This window comes from Anticarsia gemmatalis, chromosome 17, assembly GCF_050436995.1.
Source record: "Anticarsia gemmatalis isolate Benzon Research Colony breed Stoneville strain chromosome 17, ilAntGemm2 primary, whole genome shotgun sequence".
Lineage (NCBI taxonomy): Eukaryota > Metazoa > Arthropoda > Insecta > Lepidoptera > Erebidae > Anticarsia > Anticarsia gemmatalis.
The window spans coordinates 6924903-6947485 of NC_134761.1; the positions used below are offsets into that span (position 1 = coordinate 6924903).

Sequence of the window (22583 nt, forward strand, 5' to 3'; positions counted from 1 at the left end):
GTTTTTCAGCGCTCTTATACTAGACCATTAACGTTTGCATCCATACGTGAACTGGCTAGTTTAGTACAGAATGTTATTCACAAAGTCACTTTTATAGAGTATACGGGACTGAACTAGTACTAAATGACCGTCCGACTAGAGTCCTGTGTAAATTGACTGAACCATTACACAGCTACATTCCATCACGGTAGAAACATCTGTTCATTATAACAATCTCTTTGAATTTAAAAGCAGTATGCGAGGAATGATCATAAAAGATTTTCCAGTACAGTGAGTTTCTGCTACCGTTTCTCACCCTGCAATTTCCGTTGAATCTTGTCTTTCCCGTCTCAATTTATCGTCTTCGCCGCCTTTAATAAGATAACAATTCTACGAGTGCGTAATAAGATTACGGAATTATATTGATCTTTTATTCCGTTCACAGATTTTTGATGTTGAAAAATTTAATTTGTTTAACTTTCTTAATATTTATTGAGTCTGGTTTGTAGTTATAGAATATGGATTATAATAATTCTAGTAATGTCCTCCTAGCCGATATACGGCTACGGCGGCGGTCAGTTTCATTGAAACTGGCTATCTGTGCAGGACTTTGTTTATAGTGTCCAAGTGTGTGCATAATACACAGGTACACTCTCTATTCCATCAGTCTCATAATCTGGTGGGACGGATAACCGACACGACTAGTGAGAGGTCAGGCGCAGGACCGACGGTTTTACGTGCTCTCCGAGGCACGGAAATTCTAGTAAACTGATTAAGTTTCGCAGCTCCCAGTAATTTCAACGGTACTTACTAATTAATCATAGAACACAAATACATTTAAGCAACAAGTTTTAATCTTAGACACTTAGGAATATAATTAATAGTGTACTAATATTACTTTATAAAGGCACAACACTAAACCAACAAGAAAATATTCTAAAATAACTTAAAGTAGGTTTGATCAACGTTCAATGTTTACTAGAAACTCAAACAAAGCGATTAAATTTAAATCATATTATTAGATTTCTCCGGATCTTGAGCGAACATATTTAGACACAAATTTTAATAAAGCAAAGTATATACATTTTTAATAATTTTATGTAATGAAATAACAGAGACTTGGCAGAAGTTATGCATCTGAATAATCTCATTATATTTTCCTTTCACGAGCAGATATTATCACGCATGTCTATCCTTTCGGCGCCTCTAGCGGGCGTTGTAGAAACTATTTTGGCAGTACATTTTAAATGTCAAACTCTCGATACTCGATGGTTCAGTGTAGAGAATCGTGCTACTTATTACTTGCATTTTAACATGACATTGTTATTTAAGTACGATATCTGCATGATAGCACGTGTAATCTATTATTGGGGCATGTTGCTTTATCGTGCTTATTGAATGGCTTATTATTTCCTGAAAGCCAGATAACAATACGTTTTGCTTGTAAATTATATTGCTATTACTACTTTGTTTTTTTCATGAGCTTTAAAACGTCTATCAACTTTAAAAGGCACAAAGTACTACCAGACCCAAATACATAGTTCCTTTTTTTCATCACGCAAATAATTGTTCTGTGCGAAAAATATACACCCACTGCGTAGATTTTACAATGCCACTGTGGTAGCTTTACGCTTGCACATGGACACTATTTGTGGCTTTCACCAAATTAACAGGTAATAGGTTTTGGTGTTCGACTGTCATTTGTTTTGCGAATAGCTTAGTATGCGATCACGAAGTTCGGACACAATAGGCGGAGATTGACTCGTCCATACGTGTGACATTTCGATAGGTTTTGTTCTATTTTCCATTCAGAAAATCTAAAACACGTCTGTCGACTGTCTAGCCCTGCATCTCCTTACTTTTATGTAATAACGTCAAGGAAACAAATAAAGGTTAAGGTTCAACGTAATAAGAGCATATTATATTTGAACTTGCTCATATCTTTGACGCGTTGGAGTGCGGTGATATTCACATGTTATTATTTTTTATTTGACTTGACATGACTTTTATAAGCACTCTTGCGTTTAACGAAGGATTCAAGATACGTGCATAATGTTCGTCGTAGATATAAGATTGAGTTGTGCTACAATTACGTATTTTACTGCACGTAACTTTTTAAACAATATTCCCAAGCAATAAGGGTATTTAAAAAAAATTTAAAACGGTTTTTGGGAGCTGGATAGACAGACTACAAGTAGGAGGATATAATAGGAAAAATAATCTAATAAAAGAATACGGGTAGGAGTTTAATTCTTGTATCCGAGTAGTTGTGATTTCTTCTGGGCCAGTGGCTGAGCTTGGACATGCGTGCACAACCCTTATATGTGTGCGTTAAGCCTTTGTTTATTTTTATTTACAACACTCCTTGAAACTTTCACAATACTTAATGCGTTTTTCTTCAATGCCAAGCAGCATCATTATAGTCAGCAACGGCGGACAAACTACCGCTTGGCGTGATAACCGTGTATAAAACGTTCAGTGCAATCTATTTGATTAAATCCAGAGTACGTAGCGTGGTGGAGTAACAAATGGTCCGTTTTCATCACTTGTCCGAGATGTCGTTAGAAAGTCAAGGGAACTTAGCGCGCAATGGTAACACTATAAATATTTCCGTTCGTTACTTCTAGAAGCAATATATTGTACACAGTACTGCTGTTTCTATAGTTCTTTTTAATTAAATCGGTGACGTAATAAACACTTGCAATTTTTCCGAAAGGGTTATGCATTTGTCGATAGTGGTTCTATTCGTAAGTATTGAATGTATGGTATGGAGTTGGTGGTTGTAACTTGATGTAAACATATTATTTTAACGGAAAAGCAATTTAATATATTACAAGGAAATATTCCCAGCGTAAACGTTATCGTAATTCCATTTAACACGATAATACCTTTAACGGCTTTAGAAATCGAAATATTATGGTGTACCAGATGAAATGTTGAATACATTAATGACGTAAAGTTTGTAGGTACAATTCGAGAGATGCCCAAAAATGGGAGTTGATGTAACTTAAACAAAAGATGCTGCTTTTCCTTATTAATGATATAAAATAACGAAAGTCAGCTTTAGTTCATACCTGTATTTTTGCGATCAAAAGCTATGACTATTGCAAATATACACAAATTAAAACCTTAGTAACACATTTATCTTATGGATACAGGAACGCGATAGAGCGATGTGCTACTTTAGAGTAAACAAACTACTTTGGCTTGCTAATTTGTTACGAAAACCTCTACCTAAATCTAAATCACTTAACTACGTAACCAGATAGTCACTTACGGAGTTTGTCTTACGAGTTTCCGAGAATACATGTTATGTAAAGGGTGCTACAGTGTTATACAGTTTGATAGTATTTGTTGGGCAACATAGCTGACCCCAATCAATCACTACATCCCGGCTTTCATTCCACGGCTATATCCGAACATACCAAAGATCAAAGACTGTAAGGCTTGTATATTAATTTCTACTAGAAATTGAATAACTTCGAAAAACAGCAACAATTTTAGGGTAATGGAAAACGTTGGTCATATTACATTAAAATGAAATCTCAACACTGCATTGCATTTTATTCATAGCAAGATGAGATACTTAGGTACATAATACAACGATTGCTAACGTCTTAAACGCAACTAATTGCAACTCAACAACTCACTCAGGAACTACTTTACCTATACATTTATATACGGATATATTTGATTTCACACCTCCAACGTGCCGATGAAAACCAACTTGAATATCATGTGTTACTCGTAACACTTCTTAGAAACACCCCACGTGTCGAGAAGCTCCTTTATTTGTTAACGCTGAGTGTACGATATAAGATTACCGATACTAAAGGTTTATACGATCGGCATTAGCCCATCATTGTATGAATAAGGCATGAAGGAGACCTCTTTAGTGTTACGTAAAATAATGGCGGACAAAAATGAGCACAATTTTTCGAGAAATGGTCCAAATTTTATTGCATTGTTGGAAAATATTCACGTGGAATTCACAAGAATTTTCAGAGAAATGCAGGAACAATTTCTAACTATTTAGTTTTATTCTCCATTTTATAGTGTCATGTTGTGCAAGAACCGGAAGAGGAGACAAAGGCTGGAATGGAATTGGGAACGTTTTGGATTGTAGATATATTCAGGTTTAGGCCAGCTGTTGTAAGAACTGCATGTGTTCGTTATGACAGAATGATAGTGAAATGCAGTTATGCTTACGATTATGCTCTTATACATTCCGAGTGGATGGTTTTCTCGACCACATGTTATTATTGCCATTTAGGGTAAGTTTTAAGTAACTTGAACTTCTAGTATGTTCCTATTATTTTCATAAATCGTTCATAGAATAAATACGCAGAACTAGAATACATCCGTTTTTCAACCGCTTCTCAAAATTTTAATATACGAAATCCCAATATGGAATAACCACACAAAGCAATTTAATAATATTCCAGGAAGGATTGATTTTAATTACTTTTGTTTGTTTCGTTGGCCATTATAAAGTTTTTAGTCAAACACAGGTATTTAATCAAAGCGACTGAATGTTTTGTACAGTTCAATTATTGGTTATTAACAATGCATTTTGAATAATGGGAACAAAATTGACGCGGTGTATTCATAATAATTATTATATTCTAGTACCGTGTTCATTTTGTTATTGTCATTTTATGCATAAAATTCCGACCGAGGTAAAATTGTTATTGAAGCCTTTAAACGGCTACCGAATTTCCTTTTTAATTCGTTTTCTAACATTTACCTAACTCACAATATTATCAAACACATTTGTTAATCATAGGACGCCCTGATGGAATAATTTGTTCTGTAAACAGAAAGAAAATGAGAAAACAACAGGTTCCAATTATTTGATAGAAAAACAAATAGAGCACGAACTGATGACCTTTTAAAAATAAATTAAATAAATATAAAATAGGTACCAACCTCTAACAAATGTTTATTCGGCCTTTGACATTTTTATAACAAACCATTCAGATGTCTGAGATCAATGTCCGTGACTGAAGTATGTACAAAACTTAGAAGTCTCTTCATAAGACCCCAAAACTTTTACAAGCAGAAGTCACGTAGTTTTATATTGATATTTCCTTGAATAACATGTGACTATGTCCCGGGGTTGTCATAATATATTTGTAGAGGTCAGTGACCGCGATGATCTTAGGTTTTGCAATATACGACCTTAGCTCAGTAAATAAATTCTAATAGAATATTTTTGTTCATTGATTTTCCGTTTTTGCCATTTTTTTAAAGGAATGATATTCTGTCTAATGTCAGTCTTGAATTCAGGAAAATGTTATAGTGAATTATTTTATAATACATGTATCATCTATCTATACTAATATTATACTATATCTATACTAATATTATAAAGCTGAAGAGTTTGTTTGTTTGATTGTTTGTTTGTTTGTTTGTTTGTTTGAACGCGCTAATCTCAGAAACTACGGGTCCGATTTGAAAAAATCTTTCAGTGTTAGATAGTCCATTTATCGAGGACGGCTTTAGGCTATATAACTTCACGCTACGGCCATTAGGAACAGAGTAGCAACGAAAAATGTTACAAAAACGGGGGAAATTCTCTCTTAAGTGACGCAAGCGAAGTTGCGCGGGTCAGCTAGTATATATATATATATTATTATAAAGCTGAAGAGTTTGTTTGTTTGTTTGTTTGTTTGTTTGTTTGTTTGTTTGAACGCGCTAATCTCAGGAACTACTGGTCCGATTTGAAAAATTCTTTCAGTGTTAGATAGCCCATTTATCGAGGAAGGTTATAGGCTATATATCATCACGCTACGGTCATTAGGAGCGGAGTAGCAACGAAAAATGTTACAAAAACGGGGAAAATTTTGACCAATTCTCTTAGGTGACGCAAGCGAAGTTGCGCGGGTCAGCTAGTTTGATATAAAATATTTCGTTTGTAAGTGAAAAACAATAAATAAGACTGCAGTTTTCAAAAGTATCGCAGACAGTTTCATAATGGCACCACTTGTCGCCGCAGCTACAAAACAAGTGGGTGACAGCGCTTTTAGTAAGCAATATTTTATAACTCCGGATTATTTCACAAAAATGTCTGGTCGGGTGTTTTCTGAACAGTTGTATGTTATATTAATCTTAAACTATTTATTATTCGCCTCAACTTTTGTTAGCGTTTCGGCTTTCTAGCACTGGATTGTGAGGCAAATCATTGATTATTTAATTATTAGTTAGCTTTCTAAGCAGTTCCCATGGCCTTAAAAATGGACAAATGATGCTATATTATTATCAGTCACCACTACCGGTCTACTTGAATTTATATAGTAAAGTATGTATGACCAACAAATTAAAACACATCCGAATAAAAAATATTTTTCTCAACATTTTTGATCTCTTCTTGCACTAACAGAGTAATGTTTACGCAATATATTCCATGTATAAATGCTAACGATGTTACTTCAAAGAAGTGTGTGGAAACTCTAGAAGTGAGAACAGTTTCAAAGTAACAATACTCGTATTGATAGATAACACAGTATTGGTTACTAAAAGGCTTTATGTATCTTGTAGAAATATTAACAAGCGAGTGAGCTTAAAGGAATAACAATAGGTCTTATTTTCAGGAAGCTTTTCTAGTATGTTATGGCATTGAGAAGAATTTGATGCTTGATGCTGGTACATATATGTTTTAATATTTAAAAATGTTAGTGATTCAACTTGCAGCCACGAGGTCAAATCGTCAGAAAGACGAATGTAAATAATGAAACATAGTACCCGTGTACTTTTTTACAATTCAATGTTTCCACAGAGAAAATGTGTATCTAAATTTATTATTAACTTAATACTTTAGGATGTCAAACAATTCTGTAAAAATGTTCGTTGTATTCAGTTGATTATATTTAGAACTTCCAAGTCATAAATTGTGGTTTTGAACTGAAAATATAAGAGTTGTGTGTGTTATTCTTGCAACTAGAGCTGCATTCAAAGCTCAACATTGTGTAAACTTAGATTGCGGTACCCTCGAGAGACTTCATTTCCTACTTTCCGAGAATGTAACTAAAACATTCAAACCTACTGGTCTAGACAATCTTAAAAACTGGAAATGTTTTATAAACTAATAAACATATATTGTCAGTGGTATTCATAGCTTATGTAATAGTTAAAAGTTAAAATTTACTGTTACCTATAATAAAATAATCGCAATCGGAACCGCGGGAACAGTATCATTGAGAGTTATTTTTATACAAAGATACTATTAAAACATAAACTTAGAACTACAAGTGTTTACTAAACTACTGAACCGGTTTTGGCAATAAGATACGTAGCTTATGTTTTGGGTTAAAACTACCGCTTCTAAAAATGAAAACATTATAACTTTTAAACTCTCGCGTTGCTTGTTTAATGTATAATAGAATACGGGAATTAACGCGAACACGCATTTTACTTTTGAGGCATTTTAAGGTAAAATGCGTGTTCGCGTTAATTCCCGTATTCTATTATACATTAAACATGCAACGCGAGAGTTTAAAAGTTATAATGTTTTCATTTTTAGAAGCGGTAGTTTTAACCCAAAACATAAGCTAATACATTAATGAAAACATGTTTTTTAAACTGTATAACACTGCAATCAATGAAATAATTGAATGAAAGAAAAGTGCAGATACTGTAAACATTTAAAACTCGAAACTTAAACTTGTTCAACGATAAAAGCGGAATAAACTATTCTGTTTTGCATCACAACGTAGGTGTACACTCTAAATAATCGCCTTGTTTACTCAGTACCCATCAGGCTTATGCAATGTCTTCAAATCTACATTTAAAGGTACGGCCTTTGAAGATACACTCGACACGGGAAAGGTAGATTAACCTTCGGAGCAAAGGGCGACCATTTACGAGGTCAACGCCCGAGGAATGGTCCTAAAGATCCGTGGATATCTTCAGGGTTTCAGTGAGGTGTTAATAGTATTGAAGTGAGATTGAAAAGGTATGAATGTCTTGAACGCACTGTACCTTTAGTTTTTAGGAATCCGTATTATAAGAGTGTAAACTGCAAACTATATTTATGCTACGCTTTTTTCTACTTGAATGTTCGCCTTAGTGTCACATCTAGTGACATGGCAATACATAAATATACGGGTGTTACAGATAATCCCTTGTAATTTTAATAACGTATGTATTAGTACTACAGCTTTTTTGCTCTGCCTAAAAATAAAGCCTTATCTTCTCGCAAAAAACATAATTATATGTGTCTCGTTTTTTTCAAACGTCGTTTTTGCTTAAATATTACCTACCTATGCAAGTGATTAGAATATAATTCATTTACTTTTTCGTGATATCACGGAATCTTTCATTTGTGAAACGTATTTACACTTGTTTTATATTCAAAGAAACAGAGTCGTTTACCCTCCACACTAGTGAGTGCCCATGTTGTCTGCTAAAATTAGTTGTACCGTCGTAAAAGTGTTACTATGTTATTGGTTTGCATAGTTGATGAGAACTCGGTGCAAAGCGTGGGCAATATTTGCGTGGAACATAACGTTTAATGAAGTGGAAACGAAATTAAAGCATTCCACAATAGAATACATGCATTTTAACAGCTTGTAGAGAATACGGGAATTCGTATATATTAGGTGGTTCGTATACACTAGTCCCAAAAATTAAGGGATATAAAAAAAGAATCCAAATTTTTGGGTGATTTTCAACAAGCTGTAACTCCGAGGAAAATGGTCGTACAGAAAAAATAAAAAAAACAAATTGTAGCTTCAAGTGTCTAATTTTTTTTATTAAAAAGCAAATCGCAAAACGAGAGATCGTCTATCGCTGCCATGAAGTCAAAATCGAGATTCGTCAGTCCATAAGACACTGGTCAACTGTCTACGACCCCAATCGTGATGGTCATGCGCATAAGCCAATCGGGCTCGACGATGTCGTGGAGTGAGCATAGGCACGCGATTTGATTTTTAATCGAAAAAATAAAGATTTTAGAGAGAAAAAAAAATGTTTATTCAAAAAATGAATAAAAATCACAAAATTGCTCACAATGGTGATTTTTGCAACAACAATTTGAACAAAGAATTTGAAGGTTCGGGGCACAATGAAAAAAAAATCGCAGCGCTTTGAATTTTTGAGGGATATTAGGGGACACTTTGAGGTTGAAAAATTACCGATTATATTCTTCGTTCATCGATTTTATCCAAAGTTATACCAAGTTATCCAAATATCCTTAATTTCGCGATTTTTTGTCTTTTTTTCAGTCCGAGGTTTCAATTCAAAAAAAAAATTTTTCTTAGAAGATGTTTACATTTTCTTATAGAGAATATTGTGCAGTTTTCAAAACCCTCCTTTGATTTCCTGTACGATCATTATTTCCGGAGTTATTGAATATCAAAGTCAAAAATAACTTTTTTGCTTTGATTGACGATAACTCCGTGGCAAATCGTCGTACAGGCTTTTTGAATACGGCAAATTAAAGAGGATTAAATTTTCTAAAAGAAATTTAAAACGAAAGAATCAAAAAAAAATTTTTGAAGCCCGTGGACCTTTTTTTAGGAGGGAAAAAATTTGGATAAATTTTTTTTTGGTAGTTTTCGTTGGATTTCTCCAGACCTGGCCATGACAAAAAATTTTCATGGTCATATCTAAAAATTAGACACTTGAAGCTACAATTTGTTTTTTTTATTTTTTCTGTACGACCATTTTCCTCGGAGTTACAGCTTGTTGAAAATCACCAAAAAATTTGGATTCTTTTTTTATATCCCTTAATTTTTGGGACTAGTTTATATAGTTAGGTAGGTCATGCCTAATTTTACCTAGGTATTATAACGCAAATGACGTTTAAGGTATAGGAAATTGAATAAGGTTTTGTGCAGAAGTATGACGGTGATTTTTACAGCGCTATTGGGTTCCAAGTTTGCGAAGATTCATTTTCGTCAGATTTTTCAAAATTATCAAAGGTTTTGTGGGCAATTAGGTTTTAGTGTCTATGTTTATTATATTATAGGTATTTTTGTTGTCAAGTAATAGTTACTTTAATAAAAATTATACTTATTTTAGGGCTTATATTTTTTTGAAATTGCTTTCATCTTTACTTCACTCTGGAATTAATTGATAGTATCAGAATATCAGGTTTCATTGTATTATTATCAACTTTTGTGAGAAGATATTAAACAAGTCTTAGACGTCTCATTATTCAGTCTACACTTACAAATTCAATTTGAAAAGATAAAAAAAGGTAATTTAGTGAAGAATTTGGGTTCAACCTTTGTTTCTTTAAGCCTGAATAAATTTTCTTTGGTCAATCAACAGTAATAGGGAGTAGGGGCTAGTCTTTTGTTTAATACTCTTCCTTGTAAGGTATCTCGCTATTCTCGTGTTTTAATACGAAACAGCCTGTGATTATGTTTTTTGATCTCTTCATTTCAAGAAGAATACTTTGTTTCTTAATTATTTGCTTTATTTGGAAATGTGAATTTATATCTGGAATTTACAAGACAGTTGACACTGTCAACTCCAAAAGTGCTTTCCAGTTTTAAGCGCTTACCCTGGCAAATATTTTTTTAGTAAAAAAATGTATTTTTGGAAAAAACAAAAGAAATAATAAAGCGCAAGGCAAAACCAGTGAACCAGCAAAATGGTTTTCGGTACCATACGCAAACTATAGAGAATTCAAACGACGTTAGCGATACAAACATTGTTCATTTGTTTCCTTTCGTTTCAGTGGTCTACGATTTAAAATAATAAATCCGTAAAAAAATCAAAATGTCCAGTAATGTATTGAATAATCTTACAAAACCACAACTTTTAAAGCCACCACCACAGAACCCGGTAGAGGTAAAATGCGTGTTTGTGTTTATTCCCGTATATAATTGTATAATAAACTTACCAAATATCTATATATGGCAAACGGCACGTACTCCAGCATCACGAAGACATCGGCTACAGCTAGCCACTTGAGAAGACGGTTGATAGGTGCCGCTGCCAGGTCGCGACGTGTCAGCACCGCTACATTAAGTGCGTTCGCTAGACTGCCGAAGAAACATACCTGGGATGGAAAATGGTTATATTAGATGAAAAGTTAACAAAAATGGTGTACAATTTAATTTACTGATTGTCAAAGATTTTGAAAGTGAAGACAACAAATTCTTTGATGAAATTGGGGATCATGGATGTGAAGCCAAGGGAGTTTTCAAGGCTCGTACCAAGTGGCGTTTTCTGGTCTCTACCGCGTGATTTATGTATGTATGTATTTAGATGCGATAGTTTTTTTTTCAAAGGCCAGTTTTTATCTGAAAGGGCTGCGGTTACATCATAAGTGATTTAATTTCCACGAAACCTTAACACCCGTCTCTACGTTCTATTCAATCTTAAGTCAGCTATTGTTGAGTTATGAATACAACACAACATTGCGTCTTTGCTTTATAAGACACAAAAATAAATTGTTTCCCCAAATCAAGTAGTAAAGGTCACATTCAGTAATTTATTCGCTAACAATGTCCACTATTATGCAACAGAGAGAGTGCTTTGTGCAAACGTCGTCACCTATTGTATCTCCTGTAACTCGATTAACAAGTTCCAGGAACGGTATTACATAGAAACTGATCACAATACAATTAATGTCTGGAATTGTCCTGTTCTCTCGAACTGTAAAGCTTGAGTTTCTCTTGCGTGGGTACAGTACCTCGATTCTGTACATTCGATACTAACGTCACGCTATCGAATACCATACATTTCTATCGAGCTACTCGATAGGAAACCGGCAGCAATCCGGCAGAGAATCGCGACCTATCGAGTATCGAAAACTTGACATTTAAAAGTGAGAAAAAGTTTCGTTCTGAAAATTTGTTCTTTAAATAAAATTTTATTGGTAATAATTGTGTATAAACTAATTTTAAATATATTATATAGTGGATAAAAAATAATCATGAAAGGTATTATTCTCATAAATAATAATTATAGTCTACTTTAAACGGTATTAGTAAAAATAAATCAATAATATAAAAATATCATAATTAATGTTGTTCAACGAAACATTGTCAACACAAAAAAAGAGTCAGCGTCTTTTTTTTCTACGTTGAAGCAGGCAAAGGAGACAATGCCTTTTCAGCCTCGTTGGCCTCGTCTTCCTAAAATTATCTAATATAGAATATTTAAATAATTTATTAAAATTAAAAATGGAAAGAACATTTTATTTTGAAATTCGAATTTCGAATTGCCCCTAAGTGCGCTCCAGCTAAAAAAAATAATTTATTTTATTTTATTTTATTTTAATGTTTGGTGGAAAATGGCGCCATTGAAGAACATAGTTGTTGCGAAAATCCGCTAGGGGCGCTGATCAATTTTTCATACAAAATTTTTCGATAGCGAGTCGGTAGTCGATACTCGATAGTTGTACAGAATCGCGGTACAGGTCTCAGTGGGTACTTTCGAGTATCGAGAGTTTGACATTTAAAATGTACTGCAATAGGCGTTTCTACAAATGTTCGCTAGAGGCGCTGAACCGATTGCCATACAACATTTTTCGACAGCTAGCCGGTTGTCGGTAGTCGATAGAGGTAGAGAATCGGTCCCATACACCAGTCCAACGCACCTTCGACTCGACGATCAGTGACGTATAAACATAGAAAAAAGTACCGCGCAGGTTAGCATCAGCGTACAGAGTCCCATGGAACATTGTGCTAATGTTCGACTGATGTTAGCGTAGGAGGAAACAAAGCCTTAGTTTAAGCTTTACAATAGAACGCTACGTGATACATGAGTAGCGACAAAAGCCATATAAACGGAACTTCTGTGAAACTGGAACAAATCTTCCAGCAACCTTGTATCCATTTCTCTGTATTTTGTCTGGAGATTAGACTGAATAACATTGTTTCTATGACTAGTCACGTGTAGAAATTTTCGTAATTTAATTATTTTAGAAAAAAACACCGCGCATTCTTCTGACTGTGACATTCGTGGTAGTGATAGTCATATTTAAATTACTGCAGATAGACCTGTAGCGCGATTCGCTACCAATATCGACTGTCGACAACCGGCTAGTTAGAGGATTACTGGGCGCCGTAGGAACTATTTTTGCAGTACATTTTTAATATCAAACTCTCGATACTTAAAAGCCGCCTGTAAAAAATCGGGCCACTGTTTTAATTATTTGCAACTTTATCAATTATTATTTTAATCATAATAAACATTTCTAAAATATTTACAAATAAATCTTATACATACAATGTTGTACAAATCTAGTACCTTATTTGATCTTTTACTACTATAGTTCTAAATAATAACACAAACACGCCTTTCTTATGTCACCCGCAGCCCGAGTCGTAGAGAAATACCCTCTCAATTTAAGTTATTCTGCCTCGTAATAGATTATAATTTTCAACATTTCTTCTATAAAAGCAAACAGTATCAAAGTGACCTACAACAAAGTAAGAAAAGTAAAGAATAAAGTATTAAGTTCACGAGAGTATAGAGCCTTTTTTCCACCGTCTGGTCCATTTGCTCATTATAATAATGTATCTACTTAGGTTGGGTTTTCCACATAAAGTTGGTATGTGTGTGATACCGCTGTTGTTTCTGAGTATACTTTATTTATAAAATAATCAACGATATGATCACAAAAATATATTATATTACTTATAATACCAGTATATCTTCATTAGATAATTTTATTTGGCGAATAATATGACAAAATGTCAAAGCAAATATGTTATTTTAATTTAACTATTAAGAGTTTAATATTTTTTGTTTGTTTTTACTAGCCGTTCGGGTGTTTACAAAATATGTTTACATAATAGGACTAATATGGAAAATGATTTCCAACAAGATGGCGCGCCTCGCCAATCTACTTGTTAAAACAAGAAACAACGAAAAGCGTATCAACAGATATGACGTAAATCAAAAATATTTAAATAATAACCTACACTGTTATTTGTTACTGACTGCCACCCATTTCCGACATATGTTTGGCAGAATCATTAAACAATGTATGAGTATGTAAACAAAAATATACGAAAAAACCACTAGAGCGATCATCAGAAACCCATTAAATCTCATGTAAATAACCTTAATTATATCGTAAAACGATACTCTAGATTATGTTTACAAATCATTTATTATTATCACTGACCACTGTTTGTTCCAGCCAGTAGGAATTAAATGTGGTTTCGTATTTTTACGTACAATTGCGTAGGTTTCAAATGGTATCATTTGTTTTTATTTATTAGGCAATTTGTCAGTTCTATTTGTCTGTCTAGCAAAGATTATTTATTGTGTCTACACAGAGGAGCGATTGCCTACTACTATCGACTATTGAAAACTGGTCAGCTCTCGACAAATTTTGAATAAACCTGTGATCAGCGCCCCTAGCGAAGCAGCGTATGAACTAATTTTGAAGTACATTTTAAATGACACTCGATAGTGTTACCCACTGTTAAAAATCCCGCACCATTCGATAGATAGCAGCTTAGTTTTACGGTGCAGACAGTTTAAAATTATCGCCCCGAAACCTACTGAAAACTATACATCTAACAAAGAAATATCTCATTTAACCTGGCCAAAACGTTGAGCAATATAATAGTAAATAATACAAGATCACAATAATCCACGTGCCATATTTCATATAATATTTTGGTTTCGCGATGGTTTTAAAGTTATTATTAGACTCGCTAAAACAATGTAACTTGTTTTCACTTGATTACTGATTGGCTATTAGTGCCTCTTGTTTTCAACCTAGTTCGAGAACTAGTCTAGTCTGAAATACTAATTTGTTTTTAGTTCACCTCCCCGCCATAGTTTCATACCCTAATGACTTCTATCTCGTAAATAAATCAATACGCCTAATAAATTACGTTCTCGACTGCTTTCAAGGTTAGTACATTCGGTTTTATTTCGCACTCTTTAAACACGTCAATCGTGGAACAGTTGGAATGGATTTATAACATTTACGTAAGAACTAATGTATACTGGATAATTATAGCCGGTTTTGAAGTACATTGGACTGACATTCAGTAACGTCGTCTAAGAAGAAACTTCTAGGTAATTATGTTACTTTATTACCATTCCAAAATAGACTTATTGGCAAGTAATTCTGTATCAATGCAGTAACAAAGAATAAAAGAAAGGTGAAGATCCCAACTCTGTATTATTGAATTAACTGCTTTAGGAAGGGAATGTATATCATTATCTGGCTTATATACTTAATATTGAATAACAAATAGTAATAGACTACAACTAACTCGCACTTAGTCACCGTGCCTTTACACCGCTTCCTCACCCAGGAGGAGATCTTTGCCCAGCATAAAGATAGTCACGGGTTATAAAAGAAAGAAAAATATAAGCTAAACGAAAAATTGCAATCAAACAATTCAACAATATCTCTTATACACCTGGCACAAAAACTTACGGATAGGAGTTTTCTTAGAATGCTTGCGTCGTACACGTTCGCGCGTCCCTTAAATAGTAATTGATAGGGTTTTCATGAAAGGGACAAAAGCTAACACAATAACATTAAGGTCGCAATTACCCTCTGTCCTTAACATCACACCCTACCTCAAAGCGGTAGTGGTCTGAAACGGTTTTGCTATCATTAAGTGAATGGACGATTTCACGCCACGCCGGAGCCTCAAGCGGCAGTAAAATTAAATCTTCCGCTGCCTTTTGTGTTTAAATCACCTCCATATATGACATTAAACTAGAGTACCTTAAACCTGGATTAGATTGAACGCCTTTATTTATTTCATTTTCCCTAAAATGTATGAAAAAGGATCAGCGCCTCTAGTGGACGTCGTAGAAACTATTTTGGCAGTACATTTTAAATGTCAAACTCTCGACACTCGATCGTTCTAATCATTATTGCGCTACTGTACATGGCTTTATGTTTCATTAAAGCGCCCCAAAAATAAGGACCTATAAAACTATTTGTACTAAATGTCTGCGAAATCTGCTGAAATTTTGGTTAATACCGAGTTAGTAGGGCAAAGCAATTTGAGAGGCTAGAATTTTATTAAAAGCGTCGACTAAACAAAGAAGAATGTAATAGGTTTTACGCTTAAATAACGTGACAAAGCTAGTCGAGGCTCGCGTCAACATCACATCAACATAACCTCGAGCAAACATATTTTTTGCTCTAAATTCTCGTCTGCGAGCTTTTTGTATGAAAATAATTCTTTGTTAAAAAAATAACGCAAACTTGATATACTATTTATTAAGAATGTGTTAGTTATTCACTTACTATAATCGTTAATAAATTACTTTTCAGCAGCGCAATTCCGTAGAGTCTGTACTGCCAAGTATCGAGAGTTTGACGTGATGACAAAATAGTTCGTACGGAGTCCGTTAGAGGCGCTAAGCAGATTTTTGTATAAAATTTCGCGATATATTTTTGTCAGTAGTCGATAGCAGTAGTGAATCGAGCTACTGGTATTTAGAATAAGGAATAAAAGACGCACTTAGTTATGTTAATGTCACCTAAATACCGAAGCCAAAGTAACTGACCCTTGTCATAATTACAGGCCAGTTAGGTAATAGTTCCTGAGCGTACAAAAGAAGTCATTTGTGGGTAAACAACTGTAGCTCGATTCTCTACTACTATCGACTACCGACAACCTACCTGTCATCGAGAAATTTTGTATGAAAATCTGATCAGCGCCTCTGACGGGTGTCGTAGGAAATGTTTTGGCAGTACATTCTAAATGTCAAAATTTCGATAGCTAGCCGGTTGTCGGTAGTCGATAGTGGTAGAGAATCGAGGTACTGTTAGTACGGAATAAATGTCACACTAAACTGACAAACCCTTCCTTAAATGTTTACTTTTGACACTTATTTTGCTCAGTAACAATTAAAATTACTTACTATGAGACTGAGGTATCCATGTATACTGTTGTACGCCAATATTATATCGCGGAAATTTCCTTCACAGTAAGTACAAGCGGGCTCACTGGGTCTCGTGAGATTTAACCGGCTTCTCCACCCATCGACCAATTTCACCAACGTCCCAAAGTCCAGCGGCTCATGAGACGTGTTCTTCGAAGACTGTTCTCGCAAAGCAGATAGAAATTGCGAGAAGTCCACGTTGCTTCTGTTCTCCCCACTCATTTCTGTTTCCAACAACATCTCTTCGAACAAATTGGTCAATGTCTGCGTGATATTTGAAGTATCCTCACTCATTTTACTTTCGTACCCATAACTTCTGATAGTCCGTCCGTTTCTGTAACAATAGTTTTGGTTGAGTTTGTTGTATTTATTTAGACAAAGTTTGTTAGTAGTTTGTTACAATTAAGAACAGACGTCGGCGTCTGAACAGAAATTGTATAAAGCGTGGCAAATATCCTTTAAACCTAGTTATATAAATTAGTATAGATTGAAATATATCTTTTCAAACATCAATAACAGTTTATTGCTATTTGCTCAAAACTATGAAACGAAGGCGTTATATGCCTTGCGTGACAAAGTTTTATGCAAGGTTATGTAGACATAAGTAGTAATAAAAGAACCTAGATGTTACATTGAAAACTAAACAAACCTACCTACAACCTGGTATAGATTATTTTATTTATTTGAGATTCGTTGCCTAGTAGCCAACATTTTCACATTAATATAATATAGGTTAGTTAGATACTGTCCAGTGTCCAGTTATCTAGCAAAACACTGAAAACTATAATAATAATTAATAACTAAAGAAAACGAGTATTATGTGCACATAAATAATGCCGGGTTATTCTTTCAGGCGTTGGACAAAGAGACACTGAATGTAAAAGAAATCTAAAGCTGCATAAAAATGGTGCTATAATAAAGCCACAAAAATGAAAAAGAAAGACTTTATGACACACTAGAGGACTGCCCCGGCTTCGTCCGCATATACTTAACTAGCTGACCCGCGCAACTTCGCTTGCGTCACAGAAGAGAGAATGCGTCATAATTTCCCCTGTTTTGTAACATTTCTTATTACTACTCCGCTCCTGTTGGTCGTAGCGTGATGATATTTAGCCTATAACCTTCCTCAAGAAATAGGCTATCTAACACTGAAAGAATTTTTCAAATCGGATCAGTAGTTCCTGAGATTAGCGCGTTCAAACAAACAAACAAACAAACATTCTCTTCAGCTTTATAATATTAGTATAGATTTCCGTTAGAATTTTGATCCCATAGATCCCAGGTAGAAGCTTTGTAACCTTGTCCCGATAGTTACAAACATAATATATAAAAAAATATCCATCCTAAAAAAAAATTCTTTATTCAAAAGTTAGGCTTGTGCATTCTTTTCGAAGATTTATATTTATTTCTTTAGATCAGTTGCAAAACGTCAAATCAGAAATAAACGTGACGTAATAAACAATATGACCCACACAGCTGCGTAGTGGCATCCCGATTCGATGGATCCCTAGGATGTGGTAACGCGGGCTACAGTTGCAGAAACTATGTTGCTGCAAAGTTTCATCAAAGGTATGAATAAACAATAGTAGGTACAAATCAAAGTCCGTTCATTAAATCCTCGAGATGGAGCAACAACCAGACATCCTTACAAACTTCCAAATTCATTACAGTAGTATGATTTTACTAATAGACGAATCCCTTCAGGGTTTTACCCCAGGGACAAGGAGGAATACTTGAGAACTTGAGCAGATATATTTAGACGAAACTATTTCGTAATACAGACAGGTGGAACAATAATTACGTTGACAGGGCCAAGTGTATAATGGGAATAGGATATAATTGTACACAAATTAATTATGTCATGATATATTATGATGTAAGATATTAGGGTCTTGTCTCATAGTTGTGCAGAGGCGTAGTGGTAGCAAGATATTCATGAATAGTATTTTTATTTAAAAAGCTGGCGAAAGATGGTTTAAGTCTCTTGAAACAACGAGATTTTTTTACGAGATCAGAGTCACGATAGTCAGCTAAGGGATAATAAGGCATCCTGGCTTTTGCGAGTGTGTGTATAATTCGTTGATTATAAAACAAAAAAAAACAATAAATATACCAGATACAACTCTTGTCTAAGACCAAATTTCAGAAAGTAGGTGTTACTGTCGGTTTAAGAGTAGTCCATGTAAAAATTGCAACAGACAATATTTGTTCATAATTAGTCAGTTTTATATTTTGTTTTCATTAGAACAAACCAACAATTTAGTACGCGAAATTATCATGATTAAAATATCGTATTCTACGAATCGAGTGCTCAATTTAACCGATGTGGCAATCCACTATTAACTCCAGCATTCAATTCATCATCTACCCAATTCACTGGAAATATTGTACTACATTTAGCGACATAGACAAAGTAGGCATATTCATTTTATCTCGTAGCCTCTAAATGTATACCAAATGCAAGATTAAAATAAAAACTACATATACAATAAAAAGGAGATTATATCTTTGTCTTTCAAGCTGACCCGCGCAACTTCGCTTGCGTCACATAAAAGAGAATAGATCATAATTTTCCCCGTTTTTGTAAAATTTTTAACTGGTACTCTGCTCCTATTGGTCGTAGCGTGATGATATTTAGCCTATAACCTTTCTCGATAAGTGTTAGATAACACTGAAAGATTTTTTTAAATCGGACCACGAACAAACAAACTCTTCAGCTTTAGTATTAGTATAGATATTAACTAAGAAGACGTGGGTTTTTACTTCTTTCCGTACACGATCATCCTTAATTCACAAATATTCAACAACATCAAGCCATATTTTGAGTGAATCATACAGCGACGAAAACAAATGTCTTATTTGTTGAGTACGGCCGTCAATACATTTTGAGAAACGATCGATTGAAACTATCTTATCTTTCAACATGCCAGTATAGTATACTTCTATATGAAGGAGTGGCCACCTGTGGCTACCACTGGCTTCACATTGCCTCGTAAATAACACTCGTCCGATCGCGTGATAAAAGTTTTCTTATAAATCGTCTTCGTAGTTCCTTTAGAGCTTCCTCTTGGCACTAGAACAGCCATTTAATATAATGCTCGTAGAACATTGTTATTTTGCCGTGTATTATATTTCGCGTCATACTTCAAACAAGTTGGAAAGAAAAGATATTTCATAAATATTTTAACGCACATCTTACTTTACTTGCTACTCTTTTTGTTTAAAAGCTTTATTTCACGGAATTCTCTACCACCTGAATGACTTTAAACAAGCCATTAGTATCGTGTTATCTGGATTAACTTGCATGTTTAAGAGATTTAAGAATTGTATAGAATAAAATTGCGTTAGTTATTCAGTATTTTGTACAACAAACAAGTTACATATCTCCAAAGTCAGAAATTATTCGAGACTCTTGTAATCGAATTAATGTTGAACGAATTATGAGCTGTCTACAAAGTTGCTTTGATAAACAAAAAGTTGTCAACATTTTCATATTATCGTTACAATGTATAAAGAGAAACGTTGAAACAATAATATCTTAGAAAGGAAGAACAACTATACCGACTTGGAAATATATGTACCTCTAGTTCGGAATATATCTCTAATTCTGAGGGCTAATAAACACATACATGATAAGCACTTTTCTTACTTGATGTACAATACCTAGAAAGAGAATTTGGGGTGTATTTTGCGACATAGTTTTTACATAATCGCTACGAGGACACGGCTATGATATATTGTGCTGTAGGCTGTTGGCACTCCTAGATTAATCTAATAAAAATGTTATTCAGCGAACATTATTCATGTCATTACTTTAAGGGATATAAGAACCGGTTTCGTAATTTACTGATTATGATACTTAGAAATATTTAAGGATAAAACTTAGACCTACTGAAAGCTACAACTGATCTATACTAATATTATAAAGCTGAAGAGTTTGTTTGTTTGAACGCGCTAATCTCAGGAACTACAGGTCCGATTTGAAAAATTACTTCAGTGTTAGATAGCCCATTTATCGAGGAAGGCTATAGGCATCATCACGCTATGACTAATAGGAGCAGACTACCAGTAAAAATGTTACAAAAACGGAGAAAATTAAGACCCATTCTCTCTTATGTGACGCAAGCAAAGTTGCGCGGGTCAGCTAGTTCTTGATAAATGTTGACTGATCCGAGTACCTAAAAACCTGCACAAGAGTATTAGCAAATTAGAACTATATTTTCTAAGGTATTCCCAAATATGAAATAAGAAAGAGTTTTTTATACTTAGCTGAAATTTATTGTTTTGAACAAAACTGTAGTTCCATTTTTATTGAAGGAAACAAGATTTGGGTCACTGCTTAATAGCAGTCGCGATTAGTAATAATTTATTCATTACGGTCGTAATATAATCAACGGCAATAAATATATTAAAACCGTAATTTGGCTTTCCAAATTTACAATCCGCTTATAATTTTCTAACCCTATAATCCAGCGACCGACAGACATGAAAAATTAATTTTAATTATTGTTAAAAAAATGGTTATTTGTTTGGGAATAAATATTGATGTACATGTTTAAAATTATATTAGTCACTTTGAACATTCCATACAATAATTAAATTACGCAAGTGAGCTTTCTGTTTTATACTTCGTAATTGTGATAAAGGAAACTATTGCATTGATTTTATAGTTCATTTTTCAATCTTTAGTTTTGGAGTATTATTTGTTTCATACTGAATCACGAGTAGAATGTAAATCATTTTGAATCGTATTTGTGGTAAAATATACTCGTTACTATTAAAATTTGAACTCACAAATCACATTCAAGATTCAAGAATCAAATATCAAATAGAATATAAATCTGATACATCTATTCATGTATGAAATGAATAAATCTACGTTACTTGGCTTGGAGGTCTATGCAATAACTCATCGCACTTAATATTCCTCTGGTGTCTGCAGGCGAATAAACAGCTTGATATGAAACTGTAGCGTGATTTTCTACTGCCAGTACTATCAACTAGTGAAAAACCGCGAGAAGACCAAATAAGTTCAATAAAATAGTTATTTTAAATGCGATTTCTTGCCACTATTGACTATCGATCACCGACTAGCCATTGACAATTCTTGAACTAAGAATTGTAGCTCGATTCTCTACCACTATCGACTACCGACAACCGGCTAGCTGTCAAGAAATGTTGATATAAAATCTGATCAGCGCCTCTAGCGGCCTCCGTAGGTATTATTTTGGCAGTACATTTAAAATGTCAGCCTTTTGATACTCGAGTAGGTACCATCTGTAGAGAATTACGCTCTCGTTGTAGAAAATTGCGCTACTGAAATATTATTGTTTCGTTTGGTATTTGTTTACTTGTCTTGAACTTTATATTCATGAAGACGGAGCGTAGACGAAGACCGGAGATGCAATATCCATTCTATTTTAAAAATAAACAAAAAGTGCCGTACACTTTGTTCAATAGCACAGCATTGAATAAGTTTATACCGTTGTCTGTTTGAGGTTCAGACAACAGTAACATTTAGAAACAATTTCCAACTGTCATGGCCACTTGTTGCCGTTTGACTAAAACTCTGTACAATGTGTACATGTGTAGGGAAATAATAATTACAGATGCTGTGATTGTACCATGATTTTAATTAAATTGATCAAGGAAGAGAATTTTGAAATATAAAGATTATTTCGTAATGGTTGTTTAGCACTACAAAATCTTAATTCAAAATCATCTGCAGCTTAAAAAAACTACTAACGAATTATAAATAAATAATGTTT

General features: G+C 34.1%; 1 protein-coding gene across 1 annotated transcript in view; it reads right to left on the minus strand.

The window, feature by feature from the left end:
- Positions 1-22583, minus strand: part of LOC142980143 (G-protein coupled receptor dmsr-1-like) — a 56765-nt gene that overhangs the window by 16172 nt on the left and 18010 nt on the right. The window contains exons 2-3 of the mRNA XM_076125461.1: positions 16795-17149; positions 10832-10990 (exon numbers count right to left, since the gene is read on the minus strand). Of these exons, the coding sequence (XP_075981576.1) occupies positions 10832-10990; positions 16795-17109 (474 nt within the window). The 5' untranslated portion in view covers positions 17110-17149. The remainder of the gene's footprint in view (positions 1-10831; positions 10991-16794; positions 17150-22583) is intronic.